Source organism: Halichoerus grypus, chromosome 6, assembly GCF_964656455.1.
Source record: "Halichoerus grypus chromosome 6, mHalGry1.hap1.1, whole genome shotgun sequence".
Classification (NCBI taxonomy): domain Eukaryota; kingdom Metazoa; phylum Chordata; class Mammalia; order Carnivora; family Phocidae; genus Halichoerus; species Halichoerus grypus.
In genome coordinates, this window is record NC_135717.1 from 20,401,384 (window position 1) to 20,422,059 (window position 20,676).

The following is a 20,676-nucleotide window of genomic DNA, read 5'->3' on the forward strand; positions in this document are numbered from 1 at the left end:
CCCATCCACGCCGGGTCACGAAGTCCTGCTTGTTGTGTCTTTGTAACAGCTCTCCGTCCCCGCCTCTCCTTACTCCCTGCTTTAGGGTGGGCCCTCCCTTTTCTTACTTGGATCTCATATTCTCGGGTCTCTTAATACTCACCTCCCTCAGTTTCCCTGCCTGCCAGTATGTCTGCCCTCCCCCTCCACGCATCTTCCACACTGTTGCCAGAAAGATCCTTCGAAAAAAATAATAATACTGATAGCTTACATTTATTTGGGTGCTGTGTGCCAGGCGCTACTCCAAGTGCTAGTCATGTATTAGCTCATTTAATACCCAAGTCAATACTGTATTATCTCATTTTACAGGTGAGAAAACAGAGGCACAGAGACATTTGATAACTTGTCTGAGGTCGTAGAACTAGGAAGTCTGTCTCCAGAGTCTCTACTCTTAACCACTTATGTCATAACAATAAATACCATGTTTTGAGCTTTCGAGGAATTGGCACTTTGCGTATATTATGTCTTGCAATCCACTCAATTCTGTAAGTTAGAAGTTCTTAATATTTCCGTTTTTACAGACTAGGAAATAGGGGGCACAGAGACATTAAGTAAACTGCTCACAGTTGCACAGCTTTTAGGTGGTGGACAGGGCTTCGACCCTCAGCAAACGTGCTCCAGGCTATCAGTCTGAGTCAATGTACCCTCCCGCAAGGAGCGAGCACCTTCCGAACTCACACTTTTAGGAGTGTTTCTCTGTTCTTTTAGAATTGTGGGTGGCAAAGGAGGTATACTTGTGTAAAGATGTTCTTGCTAATAGGAGCATTTGTGATAAGAGACCAGCACCGTGTTCAAGTGATATCCAGAAATAGTGAAATGCGTTGCCCTGTAATGCCGTAGAAATTCCTCTGCCAGTTCAGCATGCTCCAGTCTGACTATTCTCCCTCCTGCCACTGTATGAATTGATTTCGTAATTTGGAATTTTTCATGAACCCTTAGGAACACAACTATCATAATAGCATGTTATAGCACAGCAGGTTGACCTCTTGTCTCCACTGGTAGGTTCCTGAAATTATCCATGGTAGGAAAATTCTCTCATGAACTTAAGACATTACAGGAGACAGTTTGAGGTGATTGACTGAACATGTGTATATTTCTTCTCTCTCATTAAAATCCATTGAGGGGGCGCGTGGGTGGCTCAGTCGGTTAAGTGTCCGACTCTTGGTTTCAGCTCAAGGTCATGATCTCAGGACCGTGGGATCAAGCCCAGCACTGGGCTGCACGCTCAGGGGGGAGGCTGCTTAAGATTTTCTCTCTCCCTCACCCTTTGCCCCCCCCCAAATAAATAAATCTTTGAAATCCATTGAAATGTTAGGAAAGCTATTTTTAAAAAAATTCTTCGGAATTAAAAAACGTAGTACTGAAAGCCATTCAGAAAAGCTTCCAGATGACTGTTTAAGAAGTAGCTCTATGGTTGACTGCAGCAAGTGCTGTTTTATTTGTTCTTTCTTTTTTTTTTTTTTTTAAAGATTTTATTTATTTTTCAACAGAGAGAGAGACAGTGAGAGAGGGAACACAAGCGGGGGAGTGGGAGAGGGAGAAGCAGGCCTCCCGCTGAGCAGGGAGCCCAATGCAGGCCTCGATCCCAGGACCCTGGGATCATGACCTGAGCCGAAGGCAGACGCTTAACGACTGAACCACCCAGGCGTCCCTTATTTGTTCTTTCATTGTCCAACACAGGACAATAGGATGTAAGAAAATCCTCAGAAAGCCTATTACGTCCATTAAAAAAAAAAAAAGCAGGCTACTGAGAAAAAGACATAGAGTTCTTGGAAATTAAAAAATCTGTCACTGGGAGCCTGGGTGACTCAGTCAGTTAAGCATCTGCCTTCGGCTCAGGTCATGATCCTGGAGTCCTGGGATCGAGTCCCGCATCGGGCTCCCTGCTCGGCTGGGAGTCTGCTTCTCCCTCTCCCTCTGCCCCTCCCCCCTGCTTGTGCGCTCTCTCAAGTAAATAAATAAATAACATCTTTTAAAAAAATCTGTCAACAATTCATAAAAAGTCTCAGGGAACTAAAAAAGAAACAGTCTTTAGAAAGGAAGTAAAGCAAGTTTCTGTGTTCTTTCATTTTTCAGGATATGGGACTCTCCCAAATGTACATTGTCAGGAATAGCACTAATAAAATAAAGAGGAATCATGTATTAGGTCATTACAGAATCAGAGGAGCATCCCTCCTCTTCCTGCCAACCTCCCATCCTATTAATGCGACTAAGTTATGTTGATTTTCACACAGAAAGACTATCTTTTTGCCTTTCTGGCAACCATAAAGATTTTTTTGTTATTATTATCTGCATGGTTCTTAACTGGAAACAGTTTGGTCCCCCTCACCCCCTCGATTTGGCACTATCTCCAGACATTTTTCATTGTCACCCCTGGGGGGAGGGGGGCATGTTGCCCCTGGCTTCTGAGCGGGTAGGAGCCAGGGATGCTGTGAACAGTCTACAGTGCTCTGGACAGCCCCCCCACAGAAGGAATTATTTAGACTAAAATGTCAAAAGTGCCAAGGTGGAGAAAGAGTTAACTCTAAATTGCCTAGCCACTTGCAACCAGAACTGCTCCTTAATCTCCCAAGATGGCAGAGACATAAGAAGTTAAAAGCTGCAGGGCGCCTGGGTGGCTCAGTTGGTTAAGCAACTGCCTTCGGCTCAGGTCATGATCCTGGAGTCCTGGGATCGAGTCCCGCATCGGGCTCCCTGCTCGGCGGGGAGTCTGCTTCTCCCTCTGACTCTCCCCCCTCTCATGTGCTCTCTCTCATCCTCTCTCTCACAAATAAATAAATAAAAATCTTAAAAAAAAAAAAAAAAAGTTAAAAGCTGCACGCTGAAAATTGGCAGTCTTCTTTACGTTAAACTATCCTAATACTTTACTAGAAAGTAGTTAAAATTTCTAACATTTCTTGTGCCTAATCTGCCTGCACAGTGAAACTGAAGATGTGACATCAAGAATGATACTTAGCCTGGGGGAGGGGGGAACATCCATAGTTGGAACGATTGGTACATCTTTCTGTCATCATTGTCAGTCTGTCTGGTTCTCTTTCCCAGGGAGGTTGGGTGCAGCCTCCCAGTTCTCCTTTTACCAGGGCTGCAGACAGCTATGACTAATCAGCGTTGGCATGGGAAGTAAGAGCTCTTGCCACCTTCCCTAAGAAATTTCCTCACCCTACACTGGTCCAGTGTAGATGTCGAACGCCTAAATTCTTTCCTTCTCTGCCTCCCTTTCCCTCCCCTCCCCACAACAGTGCTGTGGTGAGGTCTTCAGGAGACGAAATCTCTTTAGGCTTTGTCTCTGAAAGAAATGTCTTTATTTTAGGGGTTCTTCGCTAGCTCATTCAGAAGACCATGCGACCCTTGATCTCAGAGTTCAAGCCCCACATTGGGCATAGGATTACTAAAAAAAAAAATCTTGTTATTTTGCCTTCATCTTTGAAATATTTGCATTTGATGTACAATTGTAGGTTGACTTTTTTTCTTTCAGGACTTTAAAATGTCATTCTAGGGGCGCCTGGGTGGCTCAGTCGTTAAGCGTCTGCCTTCGGCTCAGGTCATGATCCCAGGGTCCTGGGTTTGAGCCCCACATCGGGCTCCCTGCTCAGCAGGAAGCCTGCTTCTCCCTCTCCCACTCCCCCTGCTTGTGTTCCCTCTCTCGCTGTGTCTCTCTCTGTCAAATAAATAAATAAAAAATCTTAAAAAAAAAAAAAATAAAATGTCATTCTATTGTCACTTGGTCATAGTGTTTCTGATGATAAGTCAGCCATCATTCTTATGTTGCTCCCCTGCCTGTTAAGTGCCCTTTTTTTTCTGTCTGCTTTCAAGATTTTCTCTTTCTCCACAGTTTGACCTTGATCTTTTTAGGTGTGTTTTCTTTGTGTCTATCCTGCTTGGAGTTCTCTGAGTTTGGATCAGTGGATTGTTCATTGTTCATTAAATTTGGAAACTTCTGGGGTGTCTGGGTGGCTCAGTTGGTGAAGCGTCTGATTCTTGATTTTGGCTCAGGTCATGATCTCAGGGCTATGGGATCGAGCCCCTTGTCAGGCTCCCCGCTCAGCGCAGCGTCTGCTTCTCTCCCTCCCCCTCTGCATATGCGCATGCCTACTCTCTCTCTCTCTCAAATCAATAAATGAATTTTTAAAAATTTGGAAACTTCTCAGCCATTGTTTGTCCAATATTTCTTCTGCCCCATGTTCTTTCTCTTTTCCCTCTGGCACTCTTATTACAGGTATACTAGGCTGATATTGTCCCACTGATCTTGGATACTTTGTTCCAATTTTTTTCCTCTCTGTATTTTTTTTTTAAAGATTTTATTTATTTGACAGAGAGATAGAGCACAAGTAGGCAGAGCGGCAGGCAGAGGCAGAGGGAGAAGCAGACTCCGCACTGAGCGGGGAGCCCAACGTGGGACTCGATTCCTGGGATCATGACCTGAGTTGAAGGCAGATGCTTAAGGCTGAGCCACCCAGGCGCCCTCCTCTCTGTATTTTAGTTTGGATAATTTGTTTCAACTTCCAGATCTCTGATGAAACCCATCATCTACTCATTCATCCTGTCGACCTTTTTTACTAGATCCTTTAATGTGTTTATCATAATTCCAACATCTTGGCTGTCTTTGGATCTAGTTCTATTGACTGTGTGTCTTGCTAATGCATCATATTTTCTGTTTTTCTCCTGTGGTGAGTTTTGTGGAATGCCAAATATGTGTAGAAACAGAGAGTGGTGGGCCTTTTCTGCCAGGCCATTCGTGGGAGGACTCAAATCCATCTAGTCTGTTGTTGCATGAGTCTGGGCTTTCTTGTTGCTTTGGATACATTCAGTTCACCACAGGCTTCAACTCATATGAGGGTGGGATTAAAATTTCCCCCTGGTCAGGTCTTGTTTATCTCAGTTCTCCTGCCTTACCCTCAAATTTAGTAGGACTTGTGTGCCTATATCAAGAGAACTTCCCAAGCTCTCTTGCCCTCCCTGTGGTGTAGAGGACCAGTGCCTGGGATTCATTACAAGGCCCAAAGTCCGCAGGGCTCCTCTCAATTGTCCCCATTGCTCTTCAGCAGGCTCTGCCTATCTGAGCCTTGGGTGGCCCCAGAGTGGGGGATGTCTCAGCTGTCCCATCCCCTCCTTCAGTGGTGGACTGCCATTACATCCTACTCTGTGTAAGGCCCTGAGTACTGGAAGTTTCCTTTTAATTCTCCTACTTGGTCCTCAGACTAAAGCAGGCCCCATGCACCCAAGCCTAAGGGGGTCCGGGGGTGGGGGCAAGGGTTCTCCCACAACTATCACCTTGTGTGTGTCCTTCCTGTGCTCGCTCTCTTACCTCTGTCCTCACTGCCTTAACATACCCTTCTGCTATCCAACATCCAAGCGTCTAACTCCAACTCACTTATTAGGTCTCAAAAGCCATCACCAGTTTCAAAAACCTTCCTGGTATCTTAGGTCTGCATCAGATGTCCTCCCGTGATCTCTAACCTTTGGCACGTTATTAACTTCTCTGTGCCCAGGCTTCTAATCTCCAAAAAGGGCACGGTAATAGCATCGATCACATAGTTATCTTGAGGATTCAATGAGTTAATACATGTAAAGCACCTGGAACCCAGAAATTAAGAACAGGATCTCAGGAGCAAAATCGCCCAGATTGAGAGCCTGCCTTGAGCAAGTCCATTCACTGTTCTGTGACTCAGTTTCTTTATCTGTAACACGGAGGCAATGATACTTACCTCATGGAGTTCTTGCGAACATCAAGGGGATTAATTCTTACCAAGCACCTGGACCAGGGCCAAGCACAGGGTATGAGCTCACTAAACATCATCTGTGATGGTGGTGATGACAACCATCTACCCTCAGAGGCCCTGTGCTTCCCGGGGCAGAGCACTCACTGCACTGGAGTCTCATTGCTGATTTTCCTCGACAGTCATTGAGCTCTGTCAGAGCAGGGGCTGTGTCTCTTACTCATGATGGCTCACGGAAGGGAACCCAACAAATATTTGTTCAGTGACTAACCAAATGAAAAGGTTAGTGGCAAAGCATGCATGACACCCACTTGTGGTTGAATGCAGTGATGGGCCACATAGCTCCACTCAGAGAACGTTTCATTATTCTGAATATCCTTTTGAGAAAAAGCCTCATTTAAAAAAAAAAAATCAATATTCTATTTTGAGTCACCAACAGCATCCTTCCATCCATCAAGCTGTGGTGTTGGAACACTCTTTTCTTTGACCTTTAAAAAAGGGCAAGTGAAGATTTATGGTGTTCTCCACCCAGAATCTATCTGTCATCCGTTAAAAGCAGCCTCACCCCATTTTTCCAGGTGAACATTTTCCCCCTTCATTTTGTGCACCATTCTAATCATAGAACTTTCTGGGCTACATCTGTGATGTGTATTCCTTGTAGAAACTTAGAGGACCCACAATTATTCCAAATTCTCAGCATTGCATGCCTTTTAAAAATGTGTAACATTTCTTGTTTATAGAGATACAGCCCTATATTCACAAAGTACAGTTTTGAAGGTTTCAAATATTCTCTTTTCTTTCAACTATTGTGTTTTATTCTAGTTTCTTAAAAGTTGTGTGAGATCATTGGTGGAAATATAAATAAAGTGGGGTATAGGAAGGTCAGGGGTTGTATTTTTAGAGCATATGGTTAGTTTGTGGTGGACCTAGGACCAGGGTCTAGTATGAAAACGAATTAAAAGAGAGTCCGCTGGGCGCCTAGGTGGCTCAGATGGTTAAGTGTCTGCCTTTGGCTCAGGTCATGATCCCAGGGTCCTGGGATCGAGTCCCGCATCGGGCTCCCTGCTGGGCGGGGAGCCTGCTTCTTCCTCTGCCTCTGCCTCTCTCTCTCTCTCTCTGACTCTCATGAATAAATAAATAAATAAATAAATAAATAAATAAATAAATAAAAGAGAGTCCGCTTTGGTCAGTGACCTTAAAATTGCTCTCTTTCTGAGGGTCCAAAGACTTTGGTTCACATGTAATTTATTTAATGGGTTTCTGCCCAGTTTCCACACCCATGAAATAGAGGTGAAAATTGCACCATAAGGGTACGTGTCATAATGAAATGAAATCGTATGTGCAAAAGTGCTTTCATAAAAGAAAAGTGTACAAATGCAAACTTAATCTAGTATTGAAATCTGGTAGTCAACTAGGTTATGGCCCATGAATTCTAGCTTCTATGTCTGATTTATTTCTTGATCAGAGAGACCTCCATGTTTCATGGGTTTTTCTTGAACTTTTAGAAGTGTTTTTCAAGTTGATGATTTATAGTCAGTGATTCAGCCGTATCATTTCTGTTGAAATAGTAGCACGACATTGGCCAGGATCAGACTGGTAGGGCTTCGTGTCTATGTTCTTATTCATTCCTTGAATAACTGCAGAGGCCCTCCAAATGTTCTCCTACCTCCAGCCTGTACTGTGCTGTCAGAATTTGCATTCTGAAAACTGAGATCTGATGCCACTCCACTAGGGAGACACCATCAATGGCTCCCCATGGCCCCCTAGTTCCTAGTCCCTGGTTCTTTTCAGCCCTGATTCTGGGCCCAGGTGCAGGACCCTCTTCCCATTCCCTCTCCCATCCTCTTTGGGTGTTCTGTCTTATCAGAGATCTGCTTAGGCTGTTTCGCTCTGAAGCCTTTCCTGGCTTCTCTCTCTGCTCCTAGAAATGCTGAATGAAGTTGGTTGTTTACATTGCTGTCTTTCCTATTAGCTCCCAAGGGTGGGGACTGTGGCTCATTTTTCTCCTTCATTCCTCCCGAATTCTTGACGTTTAGAGAGGGCTCCATGAATACTGGCTGAGTGAATGAAGATCCGAGTATCTCGTAGCAAGGCCGTCCTAAGATGGTTTCTGTCCAGAGAGCTCTCTGGCCCTCTGTGAATGCAGCGCTGAGGACGGCCGCAGCTGGGATTTTTACAGCCTCAGGATCAGCGGTGTGGGGTGCAGAGGGCTAAGACGTTGATCCTGTGATGAAGGGTTTTTGCTAACTCACCACATACCCGGTCTCTACATTTCTGTGCATTCTGTGCCCGTGCTTCTCTTCGGTGGCCTCCAGCCCACGCGGGGTTACCACAACCATCCCTTTGTTGTGATGGAACAGGCTGCCCTCCTCCCGCTGGAGGTTCGACGCTGCTCTGTGTCTTTGTGTAACTTCTGGGAGAAGCCAGAACAGCCTGGTCACTGTGGAAAAGTCCTTCCCAGGGACGACTTCGCTTGGGAGTTCTCCAAAGGTGGTGGTGGTTCGTGGTGATGCTCAGAACCGCTGACGCACCAGGAACCCTCACGGGGCGCTGGGGACCACGGTAATGAGAGAAACGAGATAAGTGGTGTTCCTAAACAATCACTGTGGTGGTGGTATTATTATTCCCATCATTCCGATCTTACTGGGGAGGACACGGACACTCACACTGGCAGCCCCCGAGCAACAGCAATGGGATTCAGATCCAGATCTGCCTGACCCCAGAGCCCTAACTCAGCTCGTACCATATTCTGTCTCCTTCTCCTTTGCCTACAATGCAACTTAGAATCTGCCGTCCACTGCCTTCTCATCACTCAGCTCAGCCTTCCTGCGAAGGCAGGAGAGTAAACTCAATTATGAGTCCCGTACATCAGACCACGTAGCAGGCAGTCTTGACCAAGCACGTCTGTGGCCGGTGCTATAGGGACACCTCTGATTGTTTTTGCTACTGCCAACCATTTACTGCTGGAGCCTCTTTCTGTCGTGTCCTGGTGGTTACTCTGCCACCTGCCAGTGTGGGTACCCTGACCCTCTTCTGACACGGGGGTTCTCAACCCTCGCCATACTTTGGAATGGCCTAGGAAGCTTTAAAACAAAATGCCAGGCCCTCCCTTCCCTCCCTCCCCCCCACGAGGTTCCCATTCAGTCACTCTGGGTTGGGTTCCAGGTATTATTTTTAAAACAACTTTATTGAGATATGCTTTACATGTCATAAAATTCACCCATTTTAAGTTTACAGTTCAGTGATTTTTTTTTTTTTTTAGTAAACTGACAGCATTGTGTAACCATCACCACCATCTGACTGGACAACAGTTCAGTCACCCCAATAAGATTCCTTATGCTCCTGTCTAGTCCATTCTCATTCCCAGACTCACCCTCAGCTAGCCCTACTCTATTTTCTGCCTCTATAGGTTTTCTTTTTCTTTAATATTTATTTATTTATTTATTTATTTATTTATTTATTCATTTGAGAGAAGAGAGAGAGAGCACAAGTGGGGTGGGGGGAGGGGCAGAGGGAAAGGGAGAAGCAGACTCGGGGCTCGATCCCAGGACCCCAAGATCATGACCTGAGCTGAAAGCAGACGTTTAACTGACTGAGCCACCAAAGTGCCCCTAGATTTGCTTTTTCTGGCCTTTTCCTAAAAATGGAATCACATACAACCATGTGTAACCATCGTTGAGAATCAGTTATCTCAGACTTTTTTTTTTTACTACTGTTCCCTAGATTCACTGTGGCTCAGAGAAATCAATAGGCACCTCCTAGGGCTGTCTTTTAGATAAGCTGTAAGTATAATGGGTCCTTCAGATAAGCTACAAGCAAAACGGATCCCGGCCTGAGAACTTAATGATCGTTTATAACCTGCCTTTTATGGGAACATGCCCTTGAAAAGTCCAAATGTGCTGACTCAGGAAGAAGCATCTGGAAGAGGGCTTGCACAACCTGTCTTAAGATGCAGAGGGCCTCCCCACCAGTGGCCACAGCACTGAGTCAGAGCCGAGCCCTTGAATTTGTGTGGCCTTGCCTTTGGTGCTTCTGCTTTACATTTTTGTGTGTGGCTTTCCAGCTCCGCCTGGCCCGGCCTCTTTGTGTTGGCCAGTAAACCGGACCCCCTCCCGGGTCTCCCCCCGCCCCCATAGGATTTAGCTCCACATGCATTTGTCCACACTGAGATCCTTTGCAAATCGCTCGTATTTCTGCCTGCTTAAATGCATTCTGAAATCTCAAACCCAGCTGCCTCCAGGTCCAAGCGGGTACTGTAATTGACTCGAGCAGCCCTGGGCGGGGACCACTGAAGGCAGAGTCTGCGCAGTGTGCTGGCGGCAGGGAGCTTCCTTCCCACTTTGCCATAAGCAGAAATTGTTGGTGGAGCTTTCAGACTTAGCACGTGGTTACAGCAGGGACAGCAAAGAGATTCCATTTTGTGTGCCAGAGGCGGGGAGAAAAGCCAACTGACCAAACAAAAAGCTGTAAGCATAAGCTTACATGTGCAGGAAGACAATAAACCTCAATTCAGTTGATTTTAAAATATAACGTTCATCTTAGTCGTGGATTGGAATTCAAATCACATTGTGGAGAGTCAGTTAAGATTGATAAGGGTGTTGTTACTGCTGTTTAAAGTAAAAAATAAATGTTACTTAACTCAGAAAAGCTGTAAATATGTGGCCAGAGTTCCATCATTTGGGGAAATAATTCAGAGCATAGAATGTAGAGTATTAGGTGTATTTCACCCATATTATTACCAAAATACTTTCTGTTTGATCATTTTCCCGCTGATAAATATCCTTTTTCTTTTCAGTGTAGTGCATGGGAATCTTTTGTTTTTCTTTTCCCATACTTTCCCTTTAGAGTTCTATAAACCCTCTTGTAAGACTTTTTAAACTGCTTTGTGGAATGCGTAACAAATTGTTTCATTTATAAAGTGTCAGAGGGTTCCTTTATTTTTAAAATCCAATTAAGTAGCCTTCAGATCCCTGCCCAGAAATTTAAGAAGACAGCTAATCTAATGAGATAGAACAGGAAAAACTCACCCAGCAGTCCCCTGGCTTGCTGTGAAATCAGACGAAATGCTGTCCAAACTCAGCACAGAGGCTCAAGTGGATTTTGTAAACACTTGTACCAGGAGATGACAGCGTTGCACAAAATCTGGTTCCCAGCAGGATGAAATACACCACTTAGCTGTGGGGCTGGCTCCTGTTATTTCCCTGCACATATAAATTTCACTGCAGGCAGTGACCATGTGTGTTGTTGCCCCATAGACAATATTGAGCTTCCTCAACTGATTGGTTACAGTTTATATCACTTACCAAACATGCATTTAGATATTTGCAGGTAACCAGAATTTCAAATCAGTTTATTAAAATATCTCTCCACACCCCCCTTTTTTTCATTTTAATTGATATATCTAAGTGATTATTTAAGTGAAAAACCCACAGAATTACAATCTCTCGTGTGGATTTGTCGACCCAAACCATCAGCACTGGGATCCTGGGGCAACGGGAAGACACAGATGTTTGAAGTTAGTGCTGGCTCTCGGGCTGTGTGTTTGCCATCGCTGGGTTGAGATGGACTGAGTGGGAAGAGGTGAGTGAGCTGCTACAAGGTTGAAAGGAGCAATCTGGTGAAGTCTTGAAAAGCTAGCTTCTCTTGCCTTCGGAAGAGCGAGCTGGGAAAGCACAGAAATCCCCCTTCAAAGTAAGAAGAATTTGTAAGTGATTAGAAAGGCTTGAAGCTTCATGGGAAACCACACTTCACTTGTACACAGGTCAGGGGTCAGCAAACTGTGACCTGCGGGCCAGATCCAGCCCCAATCGGCTCAGAAGAGTTTTTGCATTTTTAAATGGTTGGGGAAAAAATCAAAAGAAGAGGAATATTTTGTGACCTATGAAAATTATGTGAATGCATGGGGCACCTGGGTGGCTTAGTCAGTTAAGCATGTGACTCGATCTCAGCTCAGGTCTTGACCTCAGGGTCACGAGTTCAAGCCCCGTGTTGGGCTCCATGCTGGACGTGGGGCCTACTTAAAAAAAAAAAATGTATGCAAATTCACCTGTCAGTGTCCATAAGTCAAGTTTATTGGAACATCGCCAGGTCCATTCATTTCTATGTTGTCTGTGGCGACCGTGTTAAAACGGCAGAGCTCAGTGATAGCAGTGATGGCGTGGCCTGCAAGCTGAAAATATTTATTATTTGACCTTTCCAGAAAAAGCTGGCCGACGCCTGACACAGGCAATTGTATTTATTGAGCTCTTGCCCTGAAATATGTTTATGAGTGGGGATCAGAAAACAATGGTTATAATATTTCAGTGGTCTGGGGGGAGGTGAGTGGGTGGAGGCGAGACATAATTTCTCATCTCGCCCTGTCACCAGCATCACCAGCACTGGGCTGTGCCCCACATTTGGACTGTATTAACACAGTCAGCCACCCCCATTCACTGGGGCAGCCGCTTCTCCGACATGAGGCAGAATGTCTAAGAAGACGGAATACACCTCCAGCCCCGCCTCACATACCAGTCCTCGGAGCGATTCCAAAAACCCTCCTAGCGAGGTTTGCACCACGCCCTGTGAGAGTCACTGGTGTCCACCCGGGGTTGGCACACTGGTTGGCAAACAACCAGATAGTAAATATTTTGAGCTCCACAGGCTGTATGGTCTCTGTTGTAGCAACTCAGCTCTGCTGTTGTAGCCTGAAAGCTGCCATTGATAACACGTCAACCAATCAGCCTGGCTGTGCTCCAATAAAACTTTGTTTGTGCACACAGAAACTTGAATGTCAAGTAATTCTCGCGCATCATACTATATATTCCTCTTTTGAGTTTTTTCCCCCCAACCATTTTTTTAAAGATTTTTTTATTTGAGAGAGACAGAATGAGAGAGTGCACAAGCAGGGGAAAGGAGCAGAGGCAGAGGGAGAAGCAGACTCCCTGCTGAGCAGGGAGCCCCACATGGGGCTCGATCCCAGGACCCCGGGATCATGACCTAAGCCGAAGGCAGATGCTTAACCAACTGAGCCACCCAGGCGCCCCTCCCCCAACCATTTTAAAGTGAAAACTATTCTCAGCTTACTGGCCATGCAAAAATAGGCAGTGAGCTAGATTGCACCTGTAGGCTATTGTTTGCTGACCCCTGGTAATATGGATAGTTTACTTTCTGTGGGTTTTTTTTTTTATTAAACTTTGGAAGGCGCTATCACCTTTGAATTTTAGTCATTGTGGATTTTACTGTGGAAGGCAATTCTACACATACGTCTGCTTTTCTACCTCCTGCTATTGGATTTTTTTTTACTTGCTACCTCTTTTGAAATCTAGGAAGATCTTTTTTTCAAGCCATTATTCTATTGTTGGGACAGCCATTTTACTTTTTCACTAACTCAGTGTATATTTATGAAGCACCTACTGTGTGGCAGGCAGCTAGCAAGAAGGGTGCTGGAGCCGGGGGAGTGATGGCTACGATAGACTTGGTCTCTGCCCCTATGGAACTCTCTGGCTGGCGGGGATGAGGTCAGTAATGCGTAGTGCTTGGAAGATCACGGCATGCATTGGAGGTGTGGACTCGAGCACTGATTTCCGTGGCTCCCATAATAAATGCATCACACAGGTGGCCCGAGTGCCATAGTCAGTATCCTGGGAAACAGGACGGCAGTTCACAATCGTGGTGTCGGGCGTTTGAGTGTAGCCATGGCAGAAACCTCTCCAGAAATCAGTCTGCGATCAGGGTTAGAAATTGTCGGGCCGATTGGAGATTCTCCTTTGACCCTGTGTCCTAGTTTAAGCATCTCCGTCTTTTTTGGTGAGCTGAACTACTTCAGATTGGAAGCATTTCCGTTTTTTCGTGGCCTGGCGAGGGAGCTGAGTGAGACTCCTGTTAGCCGCAGCTGCAAGGTGTGCCGTTACCGCAGCCAAGGGAAAGGGGGGGGACATCGAGGTCTGCACAGCCCTGCTGCTGCGAGGCTTTGGGAATTATGAGGAAAGAAGGTTATGCTTTCCCAAAAAGTAATAAAGAAATTAAAACTGCAGCCTGCTATAAGCCTTGTTTGAATGACTCGTGAAATTGCACGGTGGAGTGCATAGGAAAAAACAAACCCCAGAGTAAAATGGCAGGCGGGAAGTGCTTTCCTGCTTCGTATTGTTTTCCCAGTTACAGACAGGAAACATTCAAGTGTGTTTTCAAGCACAGAACACTGGACACAAAGAGGGCTCTGACCAAGCAGAAAAAAGGCCCATATATAAAAAGTTTAGGTCCACGTAGCAAAATGTCAGATTTAAAACAATCTGATTTAGCAAGTATTATTTTTTAAATCTTTGGATCGCTTTGTAAGGTGCCTTGAAAAGTTTAATATGTTGCTCCCCCTCTTTGCTTTATTAATGAATTTTTAAAATCTGATCAAAAATCACATCTCAGATGGGGTGCCTGGATGGCTCGGTCGGTTAAGAGTCTGCCTTCGGCTTAGGGTATGATCCCAGAGTCCTGGGATCAAGTCCCGCATCGGGCTCCTTGCTCAGCAGAGAGCCTGCTTCTCCCTTTGCCTGCTCCCCCTGCTTGTGCTCTCTCACTTTCGCTCTCTCTCAAGTAAATAAATAAATAAAATCTTTTTAAAAAAATCACATCTCAGTAAAAGCCAAGTGGCTAATATAAATCCTTTGAATGGGCACCTTGGCCAGTATTCTGAATAATGGCTGGACTTTCCTTGGGTAAAAATTCCAGGTCTCTGGTAAAGATGAACACTTCGAAACAGTTCAGCATACAAAGGGCTGAGCCTTGGACCAGTCACAGTGGGGATGAGGAAGATCAAGTCATTTGGACCACATATTGGAGGTAGGGACAGTGGTGGTTCCCTAAAATTAAGGTAGGGATAGCATAGGCCAGTGGGGGTATCTTTGTGTGAAGGAGCCACCCCAATTTGTATATTAGATTCCAGAATCATGATTTGTCACTTAAAAGTAATCTTTCCCAGATATCCTGTATTCATGGATTGCAAGATTTAATGTTATTAAAATGTCCATACCACCCAGAGCTGTCTACACTTTCAGTACAGTTCCTATCAAAATTCCAGTGGCATTTTTCACAGAAAGAGAAAAATACTTCGAAAACCCACATGCAACCACAATAGGCCCAAATAGCCAAAATAATCCTGAGCAAAAAGAACGAGGCTGGAGCCCTCACGCTTCCTGATTCCAAACTACTTGACCCTTGAACAAACAACATGGGTTTGAATAGCTTACATACAGATTTTTTACAGCCCAGTACAGTAAATGTATTTTCTTTCTTACAATTTGCTTAATAACATTTTCTTTTCTCTAACTTAATTTATGCTAAGAGTACAGTGAATGATGCAGGTGACATAAAATATGTTAATCAGTGAGGCTTCTGGTCAACAGTAGGGCTATTAGTAGTTAAGCTTTCGGGGAGTTAAAATTTATATGCCGATTTTTCACTGTACAGGGGTCGACACATCTAACTCCTATGTTGTTCAAGGGTCCACTGTATGTTACAGAGCTGTCGTATCAAAATAGTATGCTATTGGCATAAAAAAATACATAAATCAATGGAAGATTTAAGAGCCCAGAAATAAATCCATATATAAATAGTCACATAATCTTTGGCGAGGGCACCAAGAATGCACAATGGGGAGAGGATAGTCTCTTTAATGGATAGTGTTGGGAAAAGAATGCAAACCGGACCCCTACCTTGTACCACTCTAAAAACTTAACTCAAAATGGATTAAAGACTTAAATGTAATACTTGGAACCATAAATCTCTTAGAAGAAAATATAGGGAAAAAGTTCCTTGACATCCATCTTGGCAGTGATTTTTTGGATATGACCCCAAAGGCACTGTCGTCTACATCAAACTAAAAAGCTTCTGCACAGCAAAGAGGCAATCAAAATGAAAAAGCAACCTACATACAGAATGGGAAAAAATATTTGCAAATTATAAATACAGGGCTAATATCCAAAATACATAATGAATCCATACAACTCAGTGGTAAAAAGCGAATAACCTGGTTTAAAAATGGGCGAAAGACCTAATTAGACATTTTTCCAAGGAAGATATACATGCGGCCAACAGGTATATGAATAGGTGCTCAACGTCACTAATACTCAGGGAAATGCAAATCAAAACCGTAATGAGATATCACCTCACACCTGTAAGAATGGCTATCATAAAAGAGGCAAGAGATAGCAAATGTTGGTGACAATATGGAGAAACTGGGACCCATGTATACTTTGGTGAGAACATAGTCATTATGGAAAACAGTAGAGAGGTTCCACAGAAAATTAAAAAATAGAGGTACCATATGATCTAGCAATCCCACTTGCTGAATATATATCTGAAGAAGATGAAATCAGTATCTCAAAAATATCTGAACTCCTGCCTTCATTACAGCATTATTCACCATAACTAAGATATGGAAACAACCTAAGTGTTGGTTGATGGATGAATGGATAAAGAATATGTGGGGAGTGTGAGTGTGATACATATATACATATGTATACACATACATCATACACACTGGAATATTATTCAGCCATGAGAAAGAAGGAAATCCAGGCTTTGGGGATTATAATAATACTATATTATATACTTGAAATTTGCTAAGAGAGTAGATCTTAAGCATTCTCACAACTACTGTTAGAAAAAAGGGAACTGTGGAAGGTGATGGATGTGTTCATTAACCTGATTAGGGTAATCATTTCACAATATATATGCAAACTGAATTATCACATTATACACTTTAAACATATATATAATATATATAAATATAGTTTTATTTGTCAATTATAGCTCCGTAAGGCTGGTAAAGCTCAGTAAAGTAATTGTTCCTGATAATAGGTAATTTTTAATAATTTCGGTGAATTTTTAAAATCTGGTTAAAAAGATACATTGTGGGGCTGCCTGCGTGGCTTAGTCGGTTAAACATCAACTCTTGATTTGGGCTCAGGTCATGATCTCAGGGTCATGAGATCGAGCCCTGCGCTCAGTGGGGAGTCAGCTTGAGATTCTCTCCTCCCTCTGCCCCTCCCCCTGCATGTGCGTGTGTTCATGCGTGTTGTCTCTCTCAAATAAATAAACAAGGCTTTTGAAAAAAAGATATATTAGATTTCTCTCTAAAATTAATTTTATCAGAGCGCCTGGGTGGCTCAGTCGGTTAAGCGTCTACCTTTGACTCAGGTCCTGATCCCAGGGTCCTGGGATCGAGTCCTGCATGGGGCTCCCTGCTCAGTGGGGAGTCTGCTTCTCCCTTTCTCTCTGCCCCTCCCCCCTGCTCATGCTCTCTCTCTCTGTCTCTCAAATAAATAAATGAAATCTTTAAAAAACTTTAAAAAATAAAATTAATTTTATCAATGTAATATAGATTGTCCACAAAGGCAGGAAACATAGGTTGAATTTATTTTTAAGCAATATGTTAACATTTTCATATAATATGTTCCATATATATCTCTACCTCCAGATAGCTTTTTAGGTAAAGTACCTCTAAATTTAAAGCAAAGGGTTTAGTTGTTAATTTGAAAAAAGGACAGTAAATTATGCAAATTTGCTTTGTATTCTGGATACTCTGAGGTATGTGTTCTGTTATACTTTTGTGCAGATTGGCAGTTGGACCCACTGTTTTAAGTTAGAGTTATGGTTCACTTGAAGTTACACATCACTTGAAACCATATCAAGCATGTCACTGAAAAATGTAACTAACATACTGTTTTTTAAAATTTGAAACTATGTATACATATAGTTTAAAAAGTTAAGTAATAGTAAAAGATTTCTCACAGTGGGTTCTCTCTCTACTAATCCCACTCTCCCAGGTGCGATTGCCCAACCCCAGAGGCAACTATTTTCAAATTTCTGTTTATCACTCATATCTACATTTATAGATAATATGTAAACTGCTATCCTTCAAGTTATCAAGTTTTAGTTATTACTTATTGGTTTCCTGTCATGATGAATGAGGGTTTCGTGCTCTTGTGTGATTTTTTTCTCTGCTTTTGCTCCCTTATCCTTCCAATACAGTTATATTACAATTTTTGGATATATTTCTGTTTGATATTTACATTATTATATCCAATCAATTATTTGCAGCTAAACATAGTAGTGTACTATGACTCTTTCTAATGGACTTTTTGTTTTTTCCTGAAGTTAATACTTAATTTGTTTTTACATTTGCTTTATTTTCTTTATGGCTGTTGCAGTGCCATGCTCATAAATGTTCGGACCCCCCCTTCCCCGAAAAAAAAGCCCTGATTTGTATTGTTTGCATTTGTTTGTATTGTATTTGATTTTTCATTTCAAATTACCGGTGTGAGGTCACTGAACAAGTTGCTGGGAAAAGATGCACACAGTTGGTTCTCAGCTATTAGTAACTTTCTCATACCTGCTAATGGCCCACATTGGGATTTTAAAATTAAGTTTTCCTCTTCTTCTGTTATATTTTTAAAATAATTTTGTCTCATCAAAGGACTTACTGGCTCTGAATCTCTTCTTTTGAACTCTGAATGTTTCAGTAGGCCTTGGGGACTTTTATCTGTGTATACTGGTACTTACAGAAGGAAGAGATTTCAGAGTTCTGTCCCAGGTATACAGGGCCCTGGCCAGAGAAGGCGAGGCCGAAGTGACACAATCTAGTGGCGCTATGTTGCTAGAGGAGGGACAAGGCTGTTGGTGAACAGGAGTCACGGTGAAGCTATGGAGGTCTCTAAAATTAATTTTGGAAAGAAATCTAATATATCTTTTTTTCAAAAGCCTTGTTTATTTATTTGAGAGAGACAGCACGCGTGCACACACACACATGCAGGGGGAGGGGCAGAGGGAGGAGAGAATCTCAAGCTGACTCCCCACTGAGCGCAGGGCTCAGCCGCGAGGCTGGCCGTCAGGGTTCTTTTTGAGGCTGGTTGCTTGAGCTCCTAGTCAGCTGGGGCCGTTCTCCACTTCCCTAACTGGCCTGACTGCTTATGTTCGGTGCTTCCACAATGCCTGGCACCACGCATGCCACGCAAGGGCTGGGATGGCGTATTTGGGCCCGCTGCTTGCAGAACTTATTCATGAGTTGAAAGTTGGCCTCCTCTGAAAGCTGGGGCCCTGAACTCATCTCCAGGCTCTGCTCCTGTGGACCGGGGAGGTATCTGAGTTAGGTCAGAGTTCTGGTTGCCTGCAGAAATTGGTGCGTGAGCCATTGCCATCGGCATCTCTCTGCTAACGAGGACACTGCAGTGACAACTGGTCTTGGAATCCTTAGTGACAAGGCCAGCTTTTACTTGACCTGCCATTGGCCAGGTGTGGGCTGGAGGTGTGTACCACCACACCTCAGGCAGCTGGCTGGCACTGCTCTGAGCTTAGCAGTGCTTTGAGGTCATCCTGAGGGGGTCCCATCCACTTTCTGGCCAAACGGCTTTTCCTTCTCTTGCATTAGATTCGTTCATGGGCAAGATCATGCAGCCTTCCATTCTGCAATAAATCTTATTAAAAGGCTTCAAAATTCTGGTTCATTGATGGTCTTCCCCTTCCCCCAACTCCCCCAACGTTCAAGGCTGAAACAGACTTTTCCTTTTCCCTTTAAAAGTTTCCTTGTTCAGGGCGCCTGGGTGGCTCAGTTGGTTAAGCGACTGCCTTCGACTCAGGACATGATCCTGGAGTCCCAGGATTGAGTCCTGCATCAGGCTCCCTGCTCAGCAGGGAGTCTGCTTCTCCCTCTGACCCTCCCCCCTCTCATGCTCTCTCTCTCATTCTCTTTCTCAAATAATAAATAAAATCTTAAAAAAAAAAAGGTTCCTTGTTCATTTTGATGGGAGTTGGGTAGGGATGTTCATTGACTTGGCTTCAATCACTGTTTAAACCGGAAGTCCCAATATGGCACCTCGGTTCCCGTCATTCTGGGTTTATGTACGGCAACGATGCTGCCCTTTTGGATTGCAGAGGAAAGTCTTCTTAAGAAAGTACTGTGATCTGGCACCAGAGGCTCAAGCAGCTCTGAATGCTCCTGTGCTGATTGCAGGTCAGCTTTCTGGAAAGGTCTGCGGAGTTAATGTAGTTAATGGTGGTTGGAAGGCATAGGTGGGGGAAAGCTGTGAAAATACTTTGTTTCTTTTTAAGGGCAGGATGAGATACCTGAAGGAGGGAATGCTCAGTTGTTACTATCTTGAGTATGTATTGTTGACTCATGTTCCTGCATTTGTGACGAACCTGTTTCATGCAACTCAGAAATGATCATTTTAAGAAATGAAGTTTAAGATTCTCTAAGCAGGCTTTTCTCAAAGGGTGGTCTGTGGGTCTGGGGCCATGGAATTCTGGGCAGAAGGGGCTTCTTCAGAACGCAGCAGGATCTTGCTCTGGACCTGCTGAATTAGAATAGAGGTGAGTCCCGGAAACTGGCATTTTACGTCAGCGCACTACCCCCCTCCCACCCCCCTGCCAGGGATTCTGTATAGCCCAAGTCGGGGAGCAACTGGTCTCGATCCTTGGCTCTTGTTTGGGGTTGCTATTCTCCGCAAACTTTGGTTTTTCTTTGGTTTTGCTTAAGCAGCCCTCTGATGTCAACATCGGTGGAGTTTCTCCCCACGTTATCATTCATTCCTGCCCATTTTGTTTTAAACTCCAGGATGAGAATTATTGAATTTCCTGAGTTGCTTTGCATTTCTGGATTCCTAACTCTGAACTTTTGATTCCCTCCCCTACAGAGCCGAGAAAACAGAAGTCCTCAGTGAAGATCTGTTACAGGTAACAAAATAAAAATCTTTTTCAAGTACTTTGTTTAAAGAGGAAAACCAAACCAAACCAAACCAAACCTCATAGGTGAGAACTGAAGTGGATGCGTGTATGTATTCTCTGAAACAGAATAAAATTGATCCGCGTGATTCTGAGTGGGAAAGAAAAGCAGTTGGGTTGCATGGTGATAAAAAGGGGATCTGAAACTTTGGTGTCATGTTATGAAGTT

At 43.9% G+C, this 20,676-nt stretch overlaps 1 protein-coding gene across 5 annotated transcripts in view; it reads left to right on the top strand.

The window, feature by feature from the left end:
• ARHGAP17 (Rho GTPase activating protein 17) overlaps window positions 1–20,676 on the top strand; it is an 87,652-nt gene that overhangs the window by 14,627 nt on the left and 52,349 nt on the right. For all 5 annotated transcript variants that reach the window (XR_004923653.2, XM_036112493.2, XM_036112496.2 and 2 more), the window contains exon 2: window positions 20,420–20,459. Coding sequence is in view for 4 of the 5 variants with exons in the window: in XM_036112493.2 (XP_035968386.1) it covers window positions 20,420–20,459 (40 nt within the window). In the remaining variant the exon portion in view is untranslated. The remainder of the gene's footprint in view (window positions 1–20,419; window positions 20,460–20,676) is intronic.